Here is a 23,212-nt window from a genome sequence, read left to right as displayed (position 1 = left end):
AATGGATGGGTGCCTCATGCTCTCTGGCTGTACGAGGGGAGCTCATGCCGGCAGCGGGCACGGCCATCAGCTGCCGCAGCGCTGACGGTTGCTGGAAATTGTCACCCCCGTTATCTCTCTTGAGATTTTTTTATTATCTAGCGGAATTGCCTCACCTGCAGGAGACGGGGCTGCTCGCCCACGGGAGCCCAGCAGCCGCCTCCCCTGCGGGCCGGGGGCGGGAGGCGCGCGGCTCACCTGAGGCGACGGCGGCGGCCCCGCCCCTCCCCGCTGTGTCTTTAAGGCCCTCCTCCTCCTCCTCCTCCTCCTCCTCCTCCTCCTCGCCCGCCCTCCCTGCCTGCCTCGCCGCTGCCGCTCGGCTCTGCTTCGCCCGCCTTCCCCCGCCCTCACCCTCCCCATCCCCGCCGCCAGCCATGGCCGACATGAAGACCGGCATCTTCGCCAAAAACGTCCAGAAACGCCTCAACCGCGCCCAGGAGAAGGTGCGCTGCTGGATGAGGGGGGTGGGGTGGGTGTCGGCAGGGAGGGGCGGCCTCTCCTCAGCGGGCGGGAGGAGGAAGGGGGCGGCCGCGGCGCCCGGGGTCCGGCGGGGGAGGCCGCCCCGCTCGCCCTCAGCGCCCGCCGCTGCGGCTCTCCCGCTCCCTGCCCGCGGGGGCGCCGAGCCGCAGCCGAGGGGTGCCGCTGAGGGGTGGGAGGTGGCGGTCGGGGCGTTATTATATAACTGTCCCATTTAACCGCGGCGCCCCCCCCGCGCCGCCCGGCCGTGCCGGTGCCCACCCCGCGCCCCGCCGGCCGGTCGCTCCCCGCCGGGCCGCGCGGTGCGGGCGGTGCCGGTGCGCACCCGCCGCAGCCCCCGCGCGCCGCCGCCCCCTCCTTGCCCTGCGCGGGGCTGCCCGCGGGGGAGGGGGCGGGCGAGGGGTGCGCGGCGGCCGGGGGGATACGGGGTTCGCCTCGCCTCACCGCCTGCCGCCAGCCCTCCTAAGAGGATTGCTTTTCCTTTAATATCCGCGCCGGCTCATCCCCAGCTGAAGCGATCCTCCGTGCTGCGCTGGCCCGGCAGCCGGGCCCGCCGGCCGCGGCGGTGTGTGTGACAGGAGCCCCCCGGTGTGACAGAAACCCGCGGGCAGCGCTGGCGGGGGCCCACGCCTGCCTTAGCAGCGGCTTCGGCTCGGGGAATGTCATGGGGCTGATCACAATGCTGTGCGGCTGCGGGTGGTTATTGCTTAAAAAACTCCTGCGCTACCGGAGCCTGGAAATGAGCAACCAGCAAAGTCGGGGAGAATTGGTGCGAGTTTCTGATCAAGGACGAGGACCTCGTTGGTCGTTGTTTGTTTTGTTGCTCTTCACTAATAAAAGCTGACGGGTATAAATCTTGCATACAAGTAACTCTTGTTCAGCTGTTGGGTGTCTCGGAACAGGACCATAGACAGAGACGCTAAACCGTGAAGAAAAGCATTTGTGTATGACTGTATATAGCATCCGTATCAGCTGTTAGAATGGTTTGTTTTAAAGCTGTTCTCAGCATGAATTCGGGAGGCACAGTTGTCAGCAAGCATTGCAAATCATCTTTTGAGGACTGATGAAACCTTTTTTTACCCCTCTAGCATGTATCCTGTATTGTTACGTGCAATATGTAATAGGGCTCTGGAGAACTAAGGGATTATTTTAAGACTGTTTTTTCTCATACTTTACTGCCTATAAAACTCCCCTCCCTTTTTGCCACACGTTAAATTCTGTGGAGCTCCAAGGGAATAAAAGTTCCAACAATTAACATGTAGAAAAGTCTCATATGTAATCATATCATAATTTAATAATCTAGTAGTTGAGGCTGTTGCAGGCAAGTGATGGATTTTCCCTTTCAAATACTCCTATCTAGCTCATGAGGCCATAAAGCACTAGACTTGTCAATGCAAAAGTCATGATGCTTTCCATTGCTGCAGGTTGGACTGCAACTGTTTTCCAGTAAAACACGTAATACAGTCTTTAATAGTTTGAAGGGATCTGATGATGCTATGGTGTGAGCTGTGTGTGGGTCAGTAGTTAGAGTAGAAGCTTAAAAATACTATTTGTTTCCTTGTATCTTTGTTAGTGGTGTTAAGAATAACTGTCTGGTAAGGCATTGGTGGAAGTCTTGCATCACAGGTAGTGCTTCCAGACATGTGTCTGCTCAAACATGGGAGGTCTTGTTTCTGGTATGCCCACACATTTCAGCAAAGGACACTTTAATCTAACTACCTGGTGTCCTGGACTGCTCATGCACCAGCCCCAGGGTAGCTCCCTTGAGCCTGATGCGTGCCTTGGGCCCAAACTGGGTATGCTGGTGGACTCTGACAGCAGGGCTGCTCTTACCTTTGCTTTGGTGATCAGTCACACTAACAAGGGGAAAACGTGTCTGATCTACGTGTATTGCACCTGGGAGCATCTAGCAATTTTGGCCTTGTTATGGCATCTGTGGTGGTTGTTTCTCACGTTGATGGCCTAAACATTGGTTATTTACGGGGAAAGCACACTGTTAGTGGCCTGATAAGGGTAGGTCACGGTACCATGTAGCTCTGTATTTTTGCTTCCCCACTCATGGCATGCATGTGTGTAGTTACTGCATGAACTGTGCACATCTGTTCTCTTGTGCTTCAACTTCTAGTTAGCTTTTAGTTCCTTTATGGTTTTACAACATTAAATCCTTCATTATTTTTGCTGAAAATTTACATTAAAAACCATTAAATAAAAGGCCCCCAAATAGGAAAGATACAGAACTACCTGAGTTTTGTTTGCTTTGGGTACTTGACAACAAGTAAATTGCATCAGGAGTTAAAAATCCATGATTTATATGATTTCTGATGGTGTGAATAGGGTGTAATTGTGACAGGTGTGTAATATCACAGTGGCTTAAAGAGATCTTGAATACATTCTGAGTTCTTTTATCTTGTTGCTTATGTTGGATTTGAGCAACTTCAGTCAATTGAGTTTATAACACATTTATACATAGTTTTCTACTATTTGTTATTGATGCAACGTATGTATTAAAAATATGGAGTGTCTGTAAAACATAAACCTTCATCTATGGAAACTGTTTTTCTAAGGTTGCTATAATTATCTTCAGTTACTTGCAATCTAGGAGAAATTTTGGTTGTGGTGTAGGTCGTGCATGTGCCCATATACATGTGTGTCTAATCAATTTCTTATATGACAAAAGCAAAAAAACTGATGTGAAAACATGTTGTATTGGGCGAGTCTTGTATTAGAAGTGTTAAATCTGAGAGTTACATAGAATCTGTACTTGATGCTATTTTCTTAGTTTAAACAAAAGCAATCATCCGTGATAGAGCAGACTTTATAACCTCAATAATATTTCCTACAGGATCCCAGAAATATTTAGTCTACACTGTGGAAATGGGCGAGGTACATGTACCAATGGTTTAGTATGGCAAATGACATTAAAAAAAAATGGTATAAGGCTAAAGAAAGTAAGTAATTGCGCACTTAATCATGAACTGAAGTGCTAATGAGAGGAAGGAGGCAATTGCCCAAAATGTGCTGGACCAGGCTAGTAATCAAAATGAAATGTGATTTAAAACAACTAGAAATAATAACAATCGGTCACTCAATTTTTCACATCGTCCAGAAGATGGTACTCTTAGTGGTAGCTCATGTGCCCTGGCACCCTGACTTTGAATCCATGAGTGTCTCATTTACTAAACTGAAGTGCTCTTCATTGCATTTCTTCAATGACTTTTCCCCCCATATTCAGGAAGCATGGACGTGCTGAGCTTGCAGCATGTGCTGGAAGCTGCCAACAATCAGCTGAAGAATCCGGATTAAAGTTTTAAAAGCATCAGAGCAACTTAGGAGCCTACATCCCAGTCATAAAAGCAAATTAAACACTGATGTGTTCAAATACCTGTTTATAATGAAACCTGTATGTATTGGTAACCAAGGCTGGCAGAGTCAGTTCTGGGGACAAGATTATTTGGATAAAAAACTTGAGTTTGTATCCTAGGTTCCTCTGAATTGAAGCTGCTAACCTGATTTACAACACTAGTTATCTCCCTGTCCTCTCTTTTGTAACTCAACACCTCTACGTGAATGAATAGCATAGTTCAGCTGGACGGGACCTACAATGAGTGTCTACTCCCACTGCCTGACCGTTTCAGTGCAGACCAAAAGTTAAACCATGGTATTAAGGGCACTGTCCACATGCCTTAAATGCTGACAGGTGTGGGGCATCACCTGTCTCCCCAGGAAGCCCGTTCCAGAGTTTGACCACCCTCTCACTAAAGAAATGTTTCCTGGTGTCAAGTCCAAACCTCCCCTGACAGGCGCAGCTTTAAGCTGTTCCCATGCATCCTGGCACGAGGTACTGGGGGAAGATCTTGGTACCTCGCTCCTCAGGCAGCTGTAGAGAACAGTGAAGTTGCCCTTCTCTAACCTAGGCAAAACTTGTGTCCTCAGAGGCCATGCCTTCCAGCCCCTTCGCCAGCTTGGGTGCCCTCCCTGGGATGCAGACAAGGACCTTCACAGCCTTTATGAATGGTGGGGCCCAGAACCGCACACAGCACTCAAGGTGAGGCTGCACCAGCGCTAAAGACAGCGGGATAACCACGTCTTGTGAGCGGCTGGCTATGCTGTGTTTGATGCACCCCAGGTGGGGCTTTGCCCCCTTGGCTGCCAGGGCACACTGCTGTAGCACATCTAGCACTTATGTAGCTCTAGTCACTGCAGCTCTTTGAGCCCTGCCCTTCAGCCACTTCTTCACCCAGCGTGTTGTGTACCTGCCCATCCCACAGGTGGACAAATGTCCATAACTATGCTGTCAGGGACAGTGTGAGAAGCTTTACTAAAATCCAGAAAAACTACATCTACCACCTTCCCTTCATCCACTAGGCAGGTGGCCTTATTGCGGAAGGATATCAAATTAATGGAACAGACTTTCCCTTTGTGAACCCATGTTGACTGTGCCTTTTTAATTGCATTGCTCTTTCTATGCCTTTCAAAAGCACCCAGTGTGATCCTCTCCACAATTTTTCCAGCAACTGCGCAGTCCAGCTAATACATCTCTAGTTTCCTGGGTCTTCCCTCATGCTGCTGTTGTAAATTGGAATACTGTTGACTGGTTTCCAGTCAGGGTGGACTTCCTCAGACTCCCAAGACCACTCGTCGGTGACTGAGGGGGGGTTCTGCTGTAACATCTGCTGGCTCCTTCAGTGCTCTGGGATGAACCCTATCAGGCCCCACAGAGTTCTGAACATTCTAACCGATACAACTGGTCTCTCACAATGTCCACAAATGGAAAGTCACTGTTCCTGCAGACCTGGTCCTCTGACTCGGGGGACCAGGCAGCCCAGGAGAGCTTTGTGGGCATTGGCTCTGGTGCAGAGAGGCAAGGCCTCATAGAGGTCACCTCCGGAATGCAGGATTGGTCCCTGACAGAGCCTGAGAGAGGAGGAACAGCCTGGGGTTTGTCCTTGGGAGCTGAGTGGCAGAGGAAGTGCCAGGGAAGCCTAGCAGCTGAGCCCCGTGCGTGGCCACCAAGGGCAGGGACAGCTCCCCCGGGCCTCCTGGGCAACAGGGGCTGCCTCGGGGCCGGCACCCCAGAGCCCTTCCTCCCAAGGGTGCTGGGCGGGGGCAGGGCTATGCGTGGGGGGATGTGTCACCCCTATGTCACAGTGCTGTCACCTGGCAACGAGCAGTCACAGTGCTCCAGGGGAGTATAAAAGGGGCATCGTCCCGTGTCCCCCTGCCAGAGCTGGCCTGGCACCGGCCTGAAGACACCCGAGAGGGAGCCCTCGAGGGAATCATGGAATTCCCTGGGGGCTGAGGGAGGGAGCCTGGAGCCTGGACGAGGCTGCTGGAGCTTCTCCGCTGCAAGGGCAGCTCCCGGCAGGGCCACGGCCAAAGCCCATCTGACGGGTGGAGATGTTGTTTCAGCCTTCGGGGAACAGACAGCAGCCCCTCAGGAGAGGAGAAGAATCACCCACCCCTGGGGGTGCCCGAGGCTGTCGGGCCTTCTCAGCTGGACAGCGGTGGCAACACCACGGGAACGCCTTCTTGAGGAGCGCCGCAGGGCTCGCCGTCCTCATCCCCGTGGAGCCAGGGGCAGCAGCCGTAAGAAACAAGATGCAGCGGTATTGCCAGGGGTCCCGGAGCTTTGGAGCACCCACTGGTGTCCCATCAGGTGCCAGCAGGAGTCTTGCCCCCTGAGTAGCTCGGGCCGGGGGCATTTGGTCACTCTTGGAAGCCCCTGCGATGGCTCCAGGTCAGAGGGAGAGGCTTGGCATCTCCCGGGAGGCGTGCCCGGCCCGTGGGACGAGGAGGCCGGTCCCGCTCACATGCTCAGGGAACAGCCGATCGCCAGCGCTGCCTGGGGTCAGGAAGGAATTTTCCCCCGGGGCACATTGGCACTGGCCCCCGGGGGTTTTTCGCCTTCCTCTGCAGCACTGAGCGCGACCACTTGTCAGGGCTCCTCGGGTCCCTCGGGCCAGGTCACCGCCTGCTGCTGGTGCCCAGCGAAGGTGGCCTCTCGTGCCCTGCAGCTGGGGGGAGGAAGGCTTTTTTTCCCCCGCGGTGGGCTACCAAGCGTCCCGCCCTGGGGGTTTTTTGCCTGCCTCTGCAGCACCGCGCAGGGCCCCTGGCCAGGGCTCCTTTGGGCCATTCTGGCTGGGTGCCCGCTGCTCGTGCTCCACGAAGGTGGCCCTCGTGCCCTGCATCCGGGGGGAGGAAGCTTTCGGGGCTCCCGGGGAGGGGGGCCCAGTGTGGTCCCCCTAGGAGTTGCTTGTTGTCCTCTGTCGCACCGAGCACAGCCCCTTGTCAGGGCTCCTCCGAGCCCTTTCGGCCAGGTTCTCGCCTGCTGCGCTTGCACCTCCGAGGCACCCCTGTGCCCTGGCGCTCTGGCTCTCTTGCCCATCACAAGCCTTGGCAGGAGCCAGCTCTGCTCTGCCCTCGGCTCCGTTTCCCCAGGGCTTCTCGCTTGTGCAGAACAGCCTCTGCTTGGCAGGGCTCCAGGCTCGCTGCCCCATCAGGAGCTGCCCCTTGTCAGCTCTCCCTGCCTGCAAGGCAAGCGCAGGGCAGGCACGAGGGCGCTTCCCGTGCATCCCTGGCCAAGAAGCACAGCGGCGGAGCACGTTTCTGAAGACAAAAAGTGTGCTTGTCATCGCTACGTGCCATACTTGGAAAATATCCCATGGTACCACACCTCCTCCATCATAGTCTTTCATGTGTGGTCAGCCCTGATCCTCATCCTTCACATTCTCACTCTTGGCACCCCAGGACCCTGGCAGAAGTAGACCTGCTCTGCTCACAGGCTCTCCTTTAGACGGTGCTGTTTGACCGCTTTGGATATGGAGTATTTGGCCCGATGGACCTTCTGTCTCATGGAGTACTGTTCTTCTGAGGGTCTTTTGTGTCAGCATGTTTATCCATAGGAAACGGATCAGGCATTTCTGGAAATGAGTACAAGGAGGAAAAAACAATCCATGGGGACACAAACAGGTGCTGCTCACCTCCCAAGGATTTGCAGCCGTTCAGTTGAGGAGCATGTCCTGCATCAGCCCAAAGGCTTGATCTTTGAGCCAAGGAAGGGGCTGAAAAAATTAAAAAGAAGCATAACACCCTGTCTGGAACATTTCACGTTGCTCACAGCTCATCTCTAGATGACATTGATCATAAAATCTTAACTGCAAGTGCCTTGAGCCTTGCTAGTGTCACATGTCGAGTGATTTGCTATCCTGTGGAAAGCCAACCCAACTGGGTGAAAACAGAAGACTTTCAGAACCTGCACTTGACACTTGCTTCTGGCAAATTTGTACAGATGGTCCAGTTCTCTTGAGATGATCCAGAGATATTTCCCCCAGTGGGAGGTACAGGCCTTCTTCCCACACAACGTAACAGAGGCAATGCCTAGGCTGGGGCATGGTGACGAGTATTCAGTGTTTTCTGCTAGTGCAGGGCAGAAATATCATCACAATTTTCCTTGGCTTATGCTCGTTCAGAAAGGAGGAGGTGGGAGGAAGAATAGCATAGCACAGCATAGTTCAACTGGAAGGGCCCTGCAATGATGATCTAGTCCAACCGCCTGCCCACGGTCAGGGCTGACCAACAGCTACAGCATGGTATTAAGGGCACTGTCCACATGCCCCTTAAACGCTGACAGGCATGGGGCATCGACCACCACTCTGGGAAGGCTGTTCCAGGGTGTGATCACGCACTCGGAATAAACACAGCTGATGCTCTCCCAACAGTGCTGAAACTCAGGTCCAGGAAGGCCTGTTCCTGGCTGTTTCTGGAGTAGCTCTTGAAAATCTTACTAATGTGCTTTTTGACGCTGAGCTTCTACTCAGTAGTATATTTGCTTTCATCCAAAATTTAAACCAGTAAACGCTCCAGTCTGAGAACTTTGGAGACTTTAACTAGTGTTTGAAGTGTTGTGGAGGAGGAGATTCCGTAAAGGAAAAAGATAACACACACATGTCGAAGGGAATTTGATGATTCTGTTTGCATAGTGTCTTCTGTAGGCGATGGCATCAGCCCTGAGTTGGGAGATGGGTATCTGCACACAAGAATATAATGGTGAAAGGCATGCTACATGTATTATATCTTTGCTGACCTGCCTGCAGTGTGATGATATGGCTCTAGCAACCTCAGGTTCATAAAAGCAAATTACTGCCTAATGATTTAAAACATTGGCCCCATAGATGATGTAAAATCTAGGACACTGAAGTCATTACAGTATTATGAAAGACCTCAACATTTAGGGTCTTGCTGGCACAAGCACGCGCAACTAAGGCAACTTATCTCTGAAGATCTAATTGTCAGTCTTTGAGTTTACAGATGAAGACCAAGTAGAAGTTACTAGTTTTTCATGTGGATGGTATGGTCTAAACTGCTCAGCTCAGATTCTTTTCACTTTAGGTTCCAGTATAATAAAAACTTGATTTTCCCTTTTTAAATTTTTTTTCTCAAGAGAAATTCTAGAAAAGAGGGGGTGCAAGTGGTCATCTGGCACATTCTTCTAAACCAAAGCAGAATCAGCTGTACTTAAAATTATTCATTAGGAGTGATTTTCTTGCCAGCTTTTTTACATAATAGTAGAAATTTTGCAGCTTCTCTAAAACGATCTATGACATTGTTTAGGCACATCCAGTCAGAAAGTTCTCTTCTCACTGATTAGAAATGTCCTTTTTTGCAGTTTGAGCCCTTTGTTCCCTGTTGTAGATGCAGAGGATTCTTCTGTGTTCATTCTTCTTGCCTCAACATTTGCAGGTGGTTTTCCTCTCCTCTCAGCATTCCCTATGATCTAGCTGGAGTTATCATATGACCCTTCCAACCAGGCCAGATAGTAGCTATTACTAAAATATTGATTGCTTTCAATTGTTTCAGTTTCTAGTGTGCAGGTTAAAAGGTAGAGGTAGGTTTTGCTTGTCTGGGTGCCAAGGGTTGAAGAAAGGGGAGAGAACCCCCCCAGGGCTCCTTCCTGCTACATTCCCATGTGATGTTGCCCCTGCTATGTGAGGGAAGGTAATCAGTTTCTCCTGTTCCAATTTTCTCCCCATATGCAATGTCAACCACGGTCCTGTGAGTTGCTTTGTAATACACCCTTCCTCATTGTCACTTAGTTTTCATCAAGTCAAGAAAGTGCTGTTTCTTCGGTGTTGTGGGGATCCATATCTCCATGTTTGCTGATCAAAACATTATTAATATCAGGGTAACCACCTCCTCTTCTGTGCCTGCTTGACAATTTCATCTTTTCACTGGCATTCTTTCCCATTTCCCTTTTAGCTCTTGAGCATGCATCCATTCCTCTACCGTTTTTTCTATGCTTCACTTGGAACTTCTCTTTAAATTTTTTTAAAAACTGCTAATTTGATGGGCTTGAGTCTGGGCTCTGTTCTTCACTACATCTTGCTCCTCTAGCAGATGTTCTTGTGTTCTCATGTTGTCTAAGACCCAATGTTTCTGACCCAAGGTCTTCCCTGTGCTAACTGCCAGTGAGGCTGTCATCAGTGGTCCACAGCTGCTCCACAGCACAGTGCCACCTTCCAGCTGTGGCACTATTAAGAGTGTGACTTTATATGCACATAATGGGGAGATGTTGGGGTGGTGATAACTTGTGTAGCTGGAAAATACAGGAATTCCTGGTCCAGATTCATCACCAACATTTGTCTCCTAGAGTAGGATGAACACCTACTGGCCCCTGGTCCAGCCAGCTGCTTTAGACGGTGAGGGTGAGAGTACAGGGAATGAGGGCAGGAAAGGAGAATATGCTTTGCCTTTCATCTCAGTAGCCCAGGTTTTCTGCGCTGGTTAGGAGGAACTGTGAAGAAGACTGCTCATTGTCTGTTGTAGCAGGATATTTCATTGGGGATAAATGGCAGCAAGTTTGAGGTAAGGGTGAGCATGGAGGGAAGAGCAGCATGCCTGTGATTGCCTGCAGCACCTAAGCATGGCTGGCCAGGCTGTGGGGAGCCCCTCTTACTGGCTTGCCAGGTAATAAAAGCACTTGTGGGATAGCAGGCTGCTGAGTTAGGGGAAAAAATGAAAATAAGAAGTGAAAGATGCCTTGTAATGCTTTTGTGAAGTTGCCTATGTGAAGAGGACCATAGTGCTCTGAGCTTGCCTGAGATGGCAGTGGGATTTTTTCACCTGTCTAAAATATGCACAGTGGGATTCACCCCCACCAAGATCTCTGATCAGGCAGCAGTCAGTGCCTGCTATGCCAGTCCTCCCACTCACCTTGGGGACTGTGGAATGGGGAGAGAAGAGGTAGCAGATGGCTCTGCTGCTTCAACACAGAGAGCATTTTCCCTAGGGAACTGTTGTTTCATTTAGTTCGTTGGGTTCTGCTGCAAACTCAGCTGTTTGGACCCTCCAATCCAAAGTGTTTTAAGTGCTGGGTCGGTCTTCACTAAATGTTCTCTGCAGCGTCAGTGCTGTGCATTACTGGCACTTTGCTGTTCTAAAATACAAGATAATTTGTTCCTGACCTCATGAGTACCTAGTTAGTCAATAGTTGCCAGAATCACAAACCAATGTCCAACTTGGAAAAGCAGTTGCGTTGTTTGGTCGTGTTGAGTCTCTGCTAATTGGAGTTTATTAATCTAAGAGAGTGAAGTAAAACATAGGCCTGCAGTAAAGACACATACAACACATTTCTGAAGTGTCCATTTGTGCTATGAGAAAGCTAATGCAGGAAATAGCCTGTTGGTCTTCCTGGCTGTCTACGTTTCTTTCTGTTTTCTCGGTAATTACTCTTCATTATCTGTAGGACAGGAGCACCTGTGAGAGATCGCAGAAACGGGAACTGGTGTGGACAAGCACTTAGTTGGTACAATTCTGTTTAGATATTTTCTAAGAAGGTTGTTGGGGCAATAGGAGAGGAGTTCAGCAGCTTTTTTATGGGTGAGGGCATAGAGGAATCAGGGGCTGGACCACTCAACAGTTCAACTCTCTGCTCTTTGACTCACAGTGTTCTGCTACTTCTTCTCAGTTGTTTCTGTTGTTCTGCTTTCTTTTTCTAACCACCCCTTCTCTGACAAAAGCTCCTGCTTACTCCCAGATAAGATCCTCTCCTTTGTTCTCCCTGTCTCTGCAGCAGATTAATTCTTTTGATGCTCCCTTGAAGTCTCGGTTTGGAGTCACTTTCACCTCACTTTTTTGTACCCACAAAACTGCTAAATCTGTGCTTTGTAGCGATACAGAGGCTGGTGCTACAGTCCATGAACTGCAATCAGTCCTCTTTATCTATGATACAAAAGAGGAGAGGAAGGCCTGCCAAAGTCTTGGGCTGTCACTAAAACAACCATTTGAAAAATAATTTCCAGTCTAGATCAGCAAACAAACCCCTATTATTTTTTCCAGAAACATTTGAAAAAATGCCATCTTTATAGTGTGTACACATGTGCCTGCATGTGCTTACAAGAAACCGTTGATCCTACTTTTTCCAGGTTTCTGTTAGAAAAACATTATAAGAAGAGACTGTCATCTTATTGTTAACAAAATAGGGATTTGAGATGACAAAAATTGCCTAAAGAACACAAAGAATCTGAATTTCCTTTCTAGACTGTGATCATCAGTAATCATTTGGTTCTGTCCTTACAGAAGTATAAGGGGTTAGTGGTATGTAGTTGAGGGAGGTGACGGTCTGCAGTGCCATGGGAACACGACTGTTTCCACTGATGGTTCATGCTTTATGTCTCTGCAGAGCCCAGTTAAGTGACCCACAAGCGTGAGGGTTAATATGTATTAAGTACAAAGTAGAAGCATATGAAACACTGCGTACAGAGAAGCTTGTTTGAATAAAGGTGATCAATTTTCTATGGAGAATAATCAGTCTGACATATGAGAAATGCCGTTGATTTTTCACATAAAATGCATATATTAGGTTTAGATTCAGGAGCCTCATCCCCCTCACAGTAATCCTTAGATAGATTTTTGTTCTATAGTTTGCTTGTCTTGGCTTTAGTTGGTTTGCTAGTTTCTTTAACGCTGCTGTGCCTATGCTCATTAGGTTTAGATTCAGGAGGTTGTTTAAAGACTTATTTGTGTGCAGGGCAGAGGAATAAATGAAAATGTGATACTGTTATTAAAACTGTACAGATCTGTGTGTGGACGCTGTTGGTTATGTTTAAACTAGTCTTCCAGTTGTTCAAATCGCCATTATCACCTAAATCCTTGTTGGTTTATGCGGGTGTTATCTTTTTACGCTAGCGTTGCCGCTATATGCAGTTTGGGTGAGCTTTGTAAATACACAAGGCCCACTGTAGAAATGGATCTAATGTGAACATGAAAGATTTTTTTTTTTTCAAAATTGTCAGTAATTTTAAGTATAGGACAGATTTTAGTACTATAAAAATCGTAAGGAATGGTTAATGAGGCTAATCAAAGAGAGAATGTAATTGATTGCTTCATGTTTCTCAGATCTGTAGTAACAGCATTCTTATCACAGGGGAAACAGAAGTGCTATGATCAAAGGCAGAACAAAGGAAAAGAAAAATTTGTGGGTGGACTCGGGCCTGAAGAGAGGGGAGAGTGTAGTTCAGTCCAGAGGCAGGTTGGTTTGGGCAGCTGTCCTCACAGCTGACCTTGCTCAGGGAAGAAATGCGTAGGGAGAAAAATGCACGGTAGTAACGGAGGGGACCCCAGGCAGGCAGGGAATGGCTGGTTGCTGCAGCCACAGCGTGGGCACTGCGGGGCTACGTTCAGGAAGTGGTAAAGGAGCGGATTCATTAGATGTGAAGCGGCAAGTGGAAAACAACCACAACAGAATGAGGTTAATCTCCAGGTGAGAAGATGGCTGGCTGACATCCAAAAGCAAGCCAGACATTTGGAGATGAGGTATGAATATGAAATATGGAGTGTGGATTTCAAGAAATGGGGAAATATAACAGTGCAGGGAAATGTCTCTGATTTTAAAAAAATAGTACAGGCCTCTTTCTATGTTCTCAAATAGTGTCTGGATTAAATAGTAAAAAATTAATATATTCCTTATGATGTGACAGTCTTGCAAACTGCCAAAATGAAACTTTCTTGATAGCACATCTCTAAACATTGCCTACTTAATTTTCAGTAAAAATGTGCAGGCAGCGTTAGTATTGGGACAGTCATATCTTCCTTCATGTTTGTTCATCTGTTCTATTCCTTCTTTGTCCCCCTCATCCTGTCGTCCTTTCCTTGCTGCTTTCTCTTTCCCTTCCTCTCTTCTTGTACATCTAACCAAACAAGCTATCGCGGACTTAACCACCAAAGCCATTTAGAAAATTATTTGACTTCTGTTGCACCATCTGGTTACTTGATAGGTGAGCACAGCTGCACACTTCAGAGATGACTGTGCATTTAAAAATCAGTACTGAGCCTCAACGTTGCAGGCTTTCGAAGAGTACTGAATGTGCATTTTGTGGTTTTTGCCTCCTGTTGTGCATGAGAGGAGGGACAGGTGGTGCTGCTGGAACGGGGCTATTCCCTCGGGGTCTGCAGGGCTGACCAAGGTCCTCCCCATGTGGTGGGAAGCCGGGAATAAAGTGACAGCACCCCACATAGGCAGTGCTGAGTACCTGGGGAAATGCTGAAAGACAGGAAAGGAGAAAGGGAGAGCAAAGTTGCCTAGTAATTAAGAAAGCAGTGCTTAAGTGCAAATGTGCAGGTTGAATGAATCTGCAGTGGGCTACATTAATAAGCTTTGTTTTTATTGGGACCTGCAGCTGAGTCCACAGGAACTTCATCAACCAGTCACCTTAGGATTTAGCCCAGCAGTGCTGTCACTCCAGATTCAGTGAAGTCAAGGTGCTATGTGTACCCCAGGGCTTTTGAGCTTACATCTGCCCTCTTCTCTTGTACTAAAAAGCCCCTCCTATGAAATCTGTAATTTCAGGGTCTGAAAAGCATGTTTCAGAGAACACAAACCTTGCTGATGTTTTGCAGAGCTGAAGAGGGTTTTATTCTTTACACCACCCTGGCATCATGTTTTCCTGTAGCACCAGTCCAAGAACATATTTGTCACAAGCATAGTGCCAGGATTGGGTTTGGGGTTTTTTTGTGCAAAGTTTTGTATTGGGGTAAAAATAAATGGTAATTCAGATGTTGGCTGAGAATCTAGGTTGATTTGACAGCCAAACTGAGAAGCAAATCAGGAAGGAATTTAAGCAACTGTTAGCTGACAAACACACCTGCCATTTGAATGGCATCTTAACTCCTTAACAAGTTGTATCTCCACGAGTCATGACATAGCAATGTAGCAGGGCAGGGAGGAAGAACCTCTGTCAAATATGGACTGACAAGTATTTTGGATCAAGAACACACGTTTGCAGACTGCAGGATGAATTGAATGCAAGTTTGAGTATGGTGTGTTTTGCTCAGTGTTTCAACTCTGTGCTGTTCAGTTCTGGTTTCTATAGTGGGGGCTGTTTTCTATAGGCAGGGTTTATCTGGAAAATAATTTTAAAAAAATTGACCCATAAAAATATATTTTAATGGAGGCACTGTGCGGTATTGAGGTTGCCAAGTCACTTTTCTGAAAGATCTCTTTTCGTGAGCAATAATTTATTCCCCTTTCATTTCCAATTTCCATTATATCAATGCCCATCAGTAGCCCATCCTACCAAAGGCTTGCCACAAAGTATGCTGTTTAGTAGTGGTGTTAGATTGCTCAGTAGTACCTGTTATCAGAAGTGTTTGCAGGATTGAAGTAGTAATATAAACCTGGCCCAGACTTCTCCCTTTTCTGGCTCAAAGACTTTTTTTTTTACACTCCATTATGCAGAAAGATTCCTTACTTGCATAAAAGCAGTCACCAATCAAGCAACTTTTATTAAACATGAATGTATCTTAGAAGATTTTCACATTTAATGGATCTGAACTAAAAAGAAAAAATGCAGTGAAAATTTGGTCTCAAATGCAAAACACTTGTTATTCCTTCTCCCTCTCTCTGAAGCTCAGGGTATTTTCAGTTCTGCTTCAGGGAAGGTGTTATCATTAAGTGTTAACAACAACAAAAATACCTCTGGTGGATTGTGATGGATTTCTGTCTTTTTTATTAGATAACATTATTATTTTAAAAAAAAACCCAAACGTTGAAATAGTACAAAAGTGGGGAAAGGCTTTCTAAAAAGCATCACAAACTCATTTCCACTCTAAGATATGTACACCAACAGGTTATGTCTACATCTAAACTAGCTTTAGCTATAGCAGTAGTGAGCAGGTGGTTTCCATCAGCTTAAAATTACCTGCTGTACTACTGAAAAGTGTTAAAAAGAGAGTATGTTTCACCCAAGGTTTTTAACTCTGGGACTTTCAAAAGAGCTCAGTACCCACTGACTGTCCTCACTTAATTTAGGGTTAACTCATTTCCTCATTCCTGAACTTTCTGTGCCTGCTTAAGTGTGCTATGGAGGGTTTCACCTGGCGCCCCTCAGCCGTCTAGAAAGGGTGACTCTGGGGAGACTCAGAGTACAGTTTTAGGTTACTCTGTGAAAGTACAGCTTGTTGTCTGCATCCTCATCTCCATGCAGTGTCTCCCCTAGCAGAACAGGCATTCTCCAAGCCTTCATGTGCCATGAGGCAAGGTCTCACCTGAAGGGTGAAAGCCCCTATGCCTGGGCTGCAGGGTATCTCTGTGCATTGCAGGAGAGAGGGATTGCATTCGTGTTCACCCAGGAAAAAAATTGGGTCCACAGCCTGAATACAGTTAGTCTGGCCCTTAAGATATTAGCATAATAAGCTGTGAAAACATGTCATTTCCTTACCCCTAAGCTAATGCTTTTGTGCACAGAGAGAAGACTTTGACTGATGCACAACAGAGTAGCTTAACAGTCACAAAACCGAGACATATAAAAGGTGTAGACTTGACACTGGTACATGGTCAGACTGGGCATCCATTTAAGTGAATGAGAGTAATCATTGGGAAACTTAACACAGGCCTGCCATGGGATGTTGGCTGCAATAGGAAGCTGGTAGACAACTGATGATAAAACTCCACTAGCTAAGTTCTCCTGCGTTACCATATTTGCTGGAAGGGTCTGTCTGTCATGAATGGGATACCTGTAGATTTTCTTTGTAGATCTTGTTCCACAACAAAATGCAACTCCTATCTAAAGTTTTAGGAAAACGTTGTACTTTCTCTACAATGTCCTTTTCCGTATTACTTAGGAACTAAGATAAAACTTCCATATTTCAGCCTTAAGAGAATTTTATCATACCTTTATGCCAATGTGGAGAGCAAGCACATTCATGTGTTAACATAAATTGAGCCCAAACAGATGGCTGGATAACTTTTATATAACATGTGATGCTATAAGAATTAAAGAACTCAGCCTTAAAGCATTTATAATTTAGTAAACAATGAAGAAGCTGGGTCGGGTACACACAAGATAGTGCTGATACAGGATTAAAATTAAACAATGGCTAACAAAGGCCAGCAAGCACCTCCAGGTGAGAATTTAAGTTTCAGTGGGGCTACCTGTTTCAAATTACAGGGAAAATTGGTAAATTCTTAATATCTTTATGTGTACTAAAAAATAAGAAAAGAGAGGACTAGGGGTTCAGATATGGACATAAGTCAACGCTGATGTGTCTGATATAAAATGTTTTTGTAGCTGTATTAGAAAGACTGACAAATTAAGATTTACAATTAATATCTCATATTTTCCAGAAGACTGTTATCTGTTGTAGAATATCAAATCCAGTTACTGTTTGTGTTATATAAACCTGAGCTATAGTAAAAAGCATAATAATTTCAAAACTATGGGTTGTTTTCTAATCCTGGATGTGTGGGCGTGTATTGTTGGTTAGTCCACAAAATCTGCAGTAGCAAATTTCACCAGAGACATGAGAAAGTGCCTATGCTCCCATCTGTGATCTGACTGATCCTTTGGTCTCTGACAAGTGTAGGAGTGATAGAGCTCTTCCTTCCTCACCCACCTCTAAAGAAAGGGCAGTGGTTGATTTGTATGGGATAAATCAGGGAAATGCTCCTCCATCGACATGAGTGTTTCTGTGACTCAGATACTCATACCAAGAGGTATTTTACGCTATCGGTAATCTTATGGAAATATAGTGGACTATGCAGTTTATCTGTGTACACATAGCAGGAAGAAATGTGCAAAAATACAGTGTCAGTCAGCTTTGCACCTTGGCTCCATTTATCCTCTTTGCCTTTTTTAAATATTTTGAGTTGTTTTAATACATAACCTTATCTTGAACTGAATTGTGTGGGAGTTCAGTCAGAATAAAAGAATTCAGATCAGAGCCACGCATTAAACACTGATTACACCCATCTTTATAGGCTTTATGCCTATTACAAATTGTGATGAACTTGATATCAAATCACTGTAGTAGCTATCCTGTAAAGATCTGATTCTGCTTATGCCAATTTTATTCGCAACAGGATGAGGTTCTGTGGGTTAAATATAATCCAGTTCGCTGTGCTAGTACAATATTTAATACTATGTGTACTCTCTGTACTGGCTCTGCATGGGACTGGATTTAAGTTTTATCTGGTTGCATAGCTTTCTGCAGATCACACCTGTGCTTATAGATGTAGTAGCGTGTATACACATATTCTGATTTAAGAGGAGTTTTCACTTGGAGGATGTCAGAAGCCGTGCTGTGAAATCTTGAGCAGTTATAAGCTGGGGTTTCGCCTTGCTCTGAGGGAGTTTGCCTGGCTACACCATCAGTAAATGTGTCCTAGCCTCATAAAATTCCTGGCTGACCTTCCCTGGTTGACCTACCCATGGCCTGCATAAATCAATACTTCTAATTTGCTGATACTGTGAGTTTTGTGGCTAATTATAACTGTTTCAGCAAATTTGAGTAAACCTGCACAGCTACTGCATCCAGCTGGGGGGAAATGCCTGACACTGACTTGTGCTAATGTTTTGCAAGGGTGCATGCAGGCTCACTTGTTCAAGCCTTTTGCTAACTCCCCTTGCAACGAACGCCTACGCACAAATACAGAGGGCTTAATAGATCAGTCTGGGGCCGTCTGTCACTGTTTTTAATCTTGCTAATTTTTCCTTGCCTGTTTGTACCAATCAGTTGATGATACTTGGAACGTGCATGCAGTTTGATTGCTCCATTTTCTTTTTGTGCACATCACCACCTTGTTTTTGTGTCTCACTTCTCTTGAGGCCTGGCTGAAGGTGTACAATGTACTTATGTGGGTCCAGCCTATACTAGCCTAAAAGACAGTCCTTCCTGCTTTTGATTCCTGCACCACCACCCCTCCCTCCGAATAAAAGTGCAAACTGTTTATGTTTATTTGTTTAATTAAAAACAAACAACAAAAAAACCCAGCATTGTCACAAGATTCAGGAAAGGACAGTGCACCAGTCTCCTTTTTTCATATTTTGGAAAAAGGATAAAGTTGGGGGGAGCTTATTTTACAAAAGAAAAATACCTAACATGGGTTTATTAAAAATGAGAGCAAATGGTTTCCCCTCCTTTCCCTGTGCGTGTTTCTTAGTGCATTCCTCAATCACATATACAGCCCGTGCAGTCCCCATTCCCATCCCTCCCTCTTCCTCTGTCTTCACTATTTCATGGTGATTTCCTTGATCCCTCATATCTGCGCAGAATTTCCCTTGTTGCAGCTCGTGACTGTTCTGTCCCTTTCTCTGTGAGCCGGTGAATAGGACTTGGCTTGGTCTTTTCTGTAATGGCTAGTTAGGTATTTGGAAACAGAAAACAGGTTTCTTTCCCTTAGCTCTGCCTTTTCCTGGCTGAACAAGCCCACCTCCCTTCTTATGCCCAATGCTCCAGTCCTCTGAGCATCTCAGCAGTCCTCTGCTGGCCTCTCTCTAGTCTTCCCACGTCTTCCCATGAACTCCAAACAGTGAAGGAGAATCATTGTCCTTGACACATGTCTACTCTGCAGTTCTTTTGTCCCTGCAAGGGAGCACTTGGCTCTCAGGGTGGAGGTCACCAGCAGTTTTCTTTGGTTGGAAGAACTGAGACCTATGGAGAGATGAACAGGGAGAAGGAAAAAAGCTACTGGGTCCCTCAGTAACTCTTGCCATTTACAGTTTTAGGGCTGACTTCCTGAGACAGGTCCCTGAAATGCCCAAGTGAAATTGAAGGGCTGTTCTGCCCCTTTGGCTCACATATGCGAGCTCTGCGGAATCAATGGAAATGGATTTGGTTTAGCTGGGAGTTTTTGTGGGGTTTGGTTTTTTTTGCTTGTTTTGTTTTTGTGATGTGTTGGGTTTTTTTTTTTAAAAAAAAGGTGTTGAATGATCTCCACATCATGCTTTGCTTAATCATGGCCTGAGTTGCTCCTTCTTCATTATATTGCCTCATGAACAGTTCTGTTTAGCGGCAAAGCAATGGCAATGCCTCTGTGGAAGTCAAGATTGAGACCCAGATTCCCTTATTAGTCAACCTGAATGGATCAATATGTATTTATTGGAACCCTGTATTGGAACCCTGCTTTGCACACTGACTCTGAAAACTTACGAATTACTCTGACATATTTAGCTTCAACCTATCTACGTAATGCACTCTGAGTGCCATTCTGTCACTGTAAAATGATTTTGTATACAGCAGCAGCCAAAATATTGTAATTATTAAATTGCAGCACCTATCAACTTTCTGGTGTCTGTGCTCTGCTGTTAGCTTGCTCTTATAATGTTTCTGGAGAGTCCAATAACAAGAAATAACATCCTTGCACGTATGATATACTGTTTTCCATAGTGGGGGGAAAGGCTCTCCCCAGACACCTTTTTTCCATGCAGACACACTTTATGTAGACAGCTGGAGATTTTGTACATTTTATTTGACACTCTGTGGATGCATGTAACTGTGTGGGAGTAGTTTCAGGCTAGACATTTTTCCACACATGCTGTATGGTTGATTGGTAAGCATAAGCTGTATCGAAGTATTCAATGCAGGAGCACGTACCTTCCTGCCTGGTTACGCTGGACCTGGGAGGATTAAGTGTTTCTTTACATCTTGCCCTTGTCTGCTGTGATGTCAGGTTTATACTATGGAAACTTCTGTGTATGGTACATATCACAATTACTAATTTCAAGGTAACACAGTGTAAGCTGATGTGGAAATACAGGGATATATTCTCAGGTGCTGTAAGCTCTAGACAGCCTGCTGGCTTCACTGGCTTTATGTTGGTTATCTTCTGCCGGGTGAAAACCTGGCTGACTGCTGGTGTCTCTATGTGAAATGTAATGTTCTTGCTGTGGCATCTTCTGTGCTCTGGGAGAGGCCCACCTACATGTGGACCTTTGTGGAAAACTTATTTAAGCATCACACATGCAAACATAGCGAGTATCATTATATATACGATAGATCTTACCTGTTTTTTGAGGATTATGCTGTCCTGAGAGGTAGACAAAGATGTTCAGTTGAGGAAAGAGCTGTCTGATTCCAAAAGCACTGGGCAAAAAAAAGGGAAATGCAAAAAGTAGATGTCAAAAGCAGATTTTTTTTAAATTGTTGTTTCAGTGTGATTCCAGCCTTGAGGAGCTGTTACAGTCCCTGCCTAGCCTCCCCCCATGCCTGCCCGTGGGCCTGGAACCTCATTTCAGCCACACAGCTTGGTCCCTCCATGGTGTGGCCTTGCTCGCCCACCTCCGACACCAGCAAACTCCCTTGCAAGTGGGAGTGCTGCCTGAGCAGAAACAGAGTAAAATCTGAGTAAAGGTTTTGAAAATGTTTTTATCCATAATGAGTAGCTACCTCTACTTGCATTATTTTTGTCTTACCTGTGTGGGCTCTGAGCCAGCTCTTCATTTAGTTCTTCGTTGCTGAGGGACTTACAGTATTTAAATTAAGGCAGTACTTGATACATGGCTGACTGTATCTTACAGTGTGGCAGTGAGTGTTACCAGAAATTGTCACAGTGGGTACAGAGGCTTGTAGTTGCAATGGATCTATGGATACATCTGTAGCCTCTTACAGAGAAGTCTCTGGAAGGTGCTGATCCTAGGAAGGGCGTTAGACCATTGTCAAGGGTGAACCTGAGGCAGCAAAAATTCTCATTGCTCTGGTTTCTTATATGGGCCTGAGCACAGCCTTAGTAGATGTGCTTTGCTTCATCTCCACTTAAGAATAATAAACCGAAGTACTAAAGAATAATGAATAATTTATCTGTGCCACGTCTAATTAATTTAAAGCTAAGCACAAACTAAAGGGTTTGGCTAAGCAAGACCTTGTGGCTCGCAAGACCTTGTGACTCACAGAATTTGTGTCTTTCAGAGGATCTCAGTGTCTGAGCATGTCTACATGCCAAGGGCAGTAGAAGGCTTGTACTTTCCTTTCCACCATTCTGTTTTTCCAGAAAGTAACACTTAATGTTTGACAGCCCTTGATAGATTATTTTTTTAAACGATGTGTATGTTTAGGTTTTTAATATATTCATGCTTTTGCAGCTGATTTTGCTGTTATATCCCCTGTCCCCCTCAACAAAAGGTACAGGATAGACCCCATATGGTCTTTACCTACTAATCTACTAATTTTTTACTAACCAATTTTCTAGACAGTATGTTTTTTGCAGGTTTTGGTCTGTGTTTAATATACGGTTAACATAGTGAATGCCAAAATGCAGACCAACTGTAAATCCACTGGTAAAGCTCTGTTCTGCTGCACGCTAGAGATCTAGAGACCTGCGTTAAGTAGTCTGTAGCATCCTTTCACCTTTAGGGTATTTACAAATAAAAATGTTTATGTGTCAGCTCTATTCCAAAGATCTGTGAACTACTGGTGTATTTTGCAATATTAAGTGCATGCAATATATATTTTTGTCGCTTCAATCAAAGCATAGAACAGAATACAGCATTTATTTTCTTTTTCCCAGATGGGATATATATATATCTTCTATTTTTTTTCTACACCCCTAAAGTACATGGGAATGGGAAAGGGTGGGAACAAGACCCTTAAGGCTAGGGAAGCTCAGAAAGCAATTTTTCAAATGTCTTTTATCTCTTCAGTTGAGTAATGGCATCAATCCTTCTCTGAAGTTTCATATGAAAAGCTCAGGTTGACTCCAATGACGGTCAAAAAATACCCCTGATATTGTGTGCTTGCATGCATTTTTCATTAGAGGCCGTTGTTTTTCTCTATGGACAGAACAAAAGAGGCAACAGAAAACTGTTAACCTTAAACAGCCCAAATGATAAAAAGTTGGTGTCAGCAGTTCTGCCCTTACAGTGGGAAGATGTCAGGAAATCTTTAGATCTTGCCAACTTTAAAAATACTTCCATATTTATCACTTTTATATTTATTTTTTTAAATTTATTTTTGTAGTGTTCTGTAGGTCATCTTTTACAATGTGGGGAACTTTTCTGTGTTGTTTTTAATTGCATTTGCAAATCACAGCACATCAGCAAAGTAATCTTAATACTCTACAAGTGATTCCTCTGATATAAATTGTGGGGAATACAAATACAATTATTAGGGGTGGTAGAAATTTTTGTATTTAAACTCTTTTTAAAGTTGAGAATGAAATGAAGTTTCAACTGGAAGAAGTGTCCCTTAGTGTATAAAATATTGAGTATACTTTGTTTGTCAATTACTTTCATGCTGTCCTGAAATTATTTTAATTCACAGCAAAATCAACAAAACTAATTTTACGTGTTGCCATTCTGTGAGTCCCTTATTTAAAAAAAAAAAAAAAAAAGTCTCCAGCATAAAGTCAGAGCATCTCATTTTTTTAACTTCTAAGAATTAAACACAATATTTTGGCAGCCTAAATAAAAACCAGAATAAAATCTCTTTT

General features: G+C 45.4%; 1 protein-coding gene across 11 annotated transcripts in view; it reads left to right on the top strand.

Moving 5' to 3' along the window:
* The first annotated feature begins 352 nt into the window (after window positions 1–352).
* AMPH (amphiphysin) overlaps window positions 353–23,212 on the top strand; it is a 120,806-nt gene continuing 97,946 nt past the window's right edge. For all 11 annotated transcript variants that reach the window (XM_056334677.1, XM_056334676.1, XM_056334675.1 and 8 more), the window contains exon 1: window positions 353–482. In XM_056334677.1, the coding sequence (XP_056190652.1) occupies window positions 414–482 (69 nt within the window). In that variant the 5' untranslated portion in view covers window positions 353–413. The remainder of the gene's footprint in view (window positions 483–23,212) is intronic.

The sequence above is a fragment of the Falco biarmicus genome, chromosome 4, assembly GCF_023638135.1.
Source record: "Falco biarmicus isolate bFalBia1 chromosome 4, bFalBia1.pri, whole genome shotgun sequence".
Classification (NCBI taxonomy): Eukaryota; Metazoa; Chordata; class Aves; order Falconiformes; family Falconidae; genus Falco; species Falco biarmicus.
Note: the sequence above shows the minus strand (reverse complement) of the source record. Positions and strands in the feature narration are given on the sequence as shown.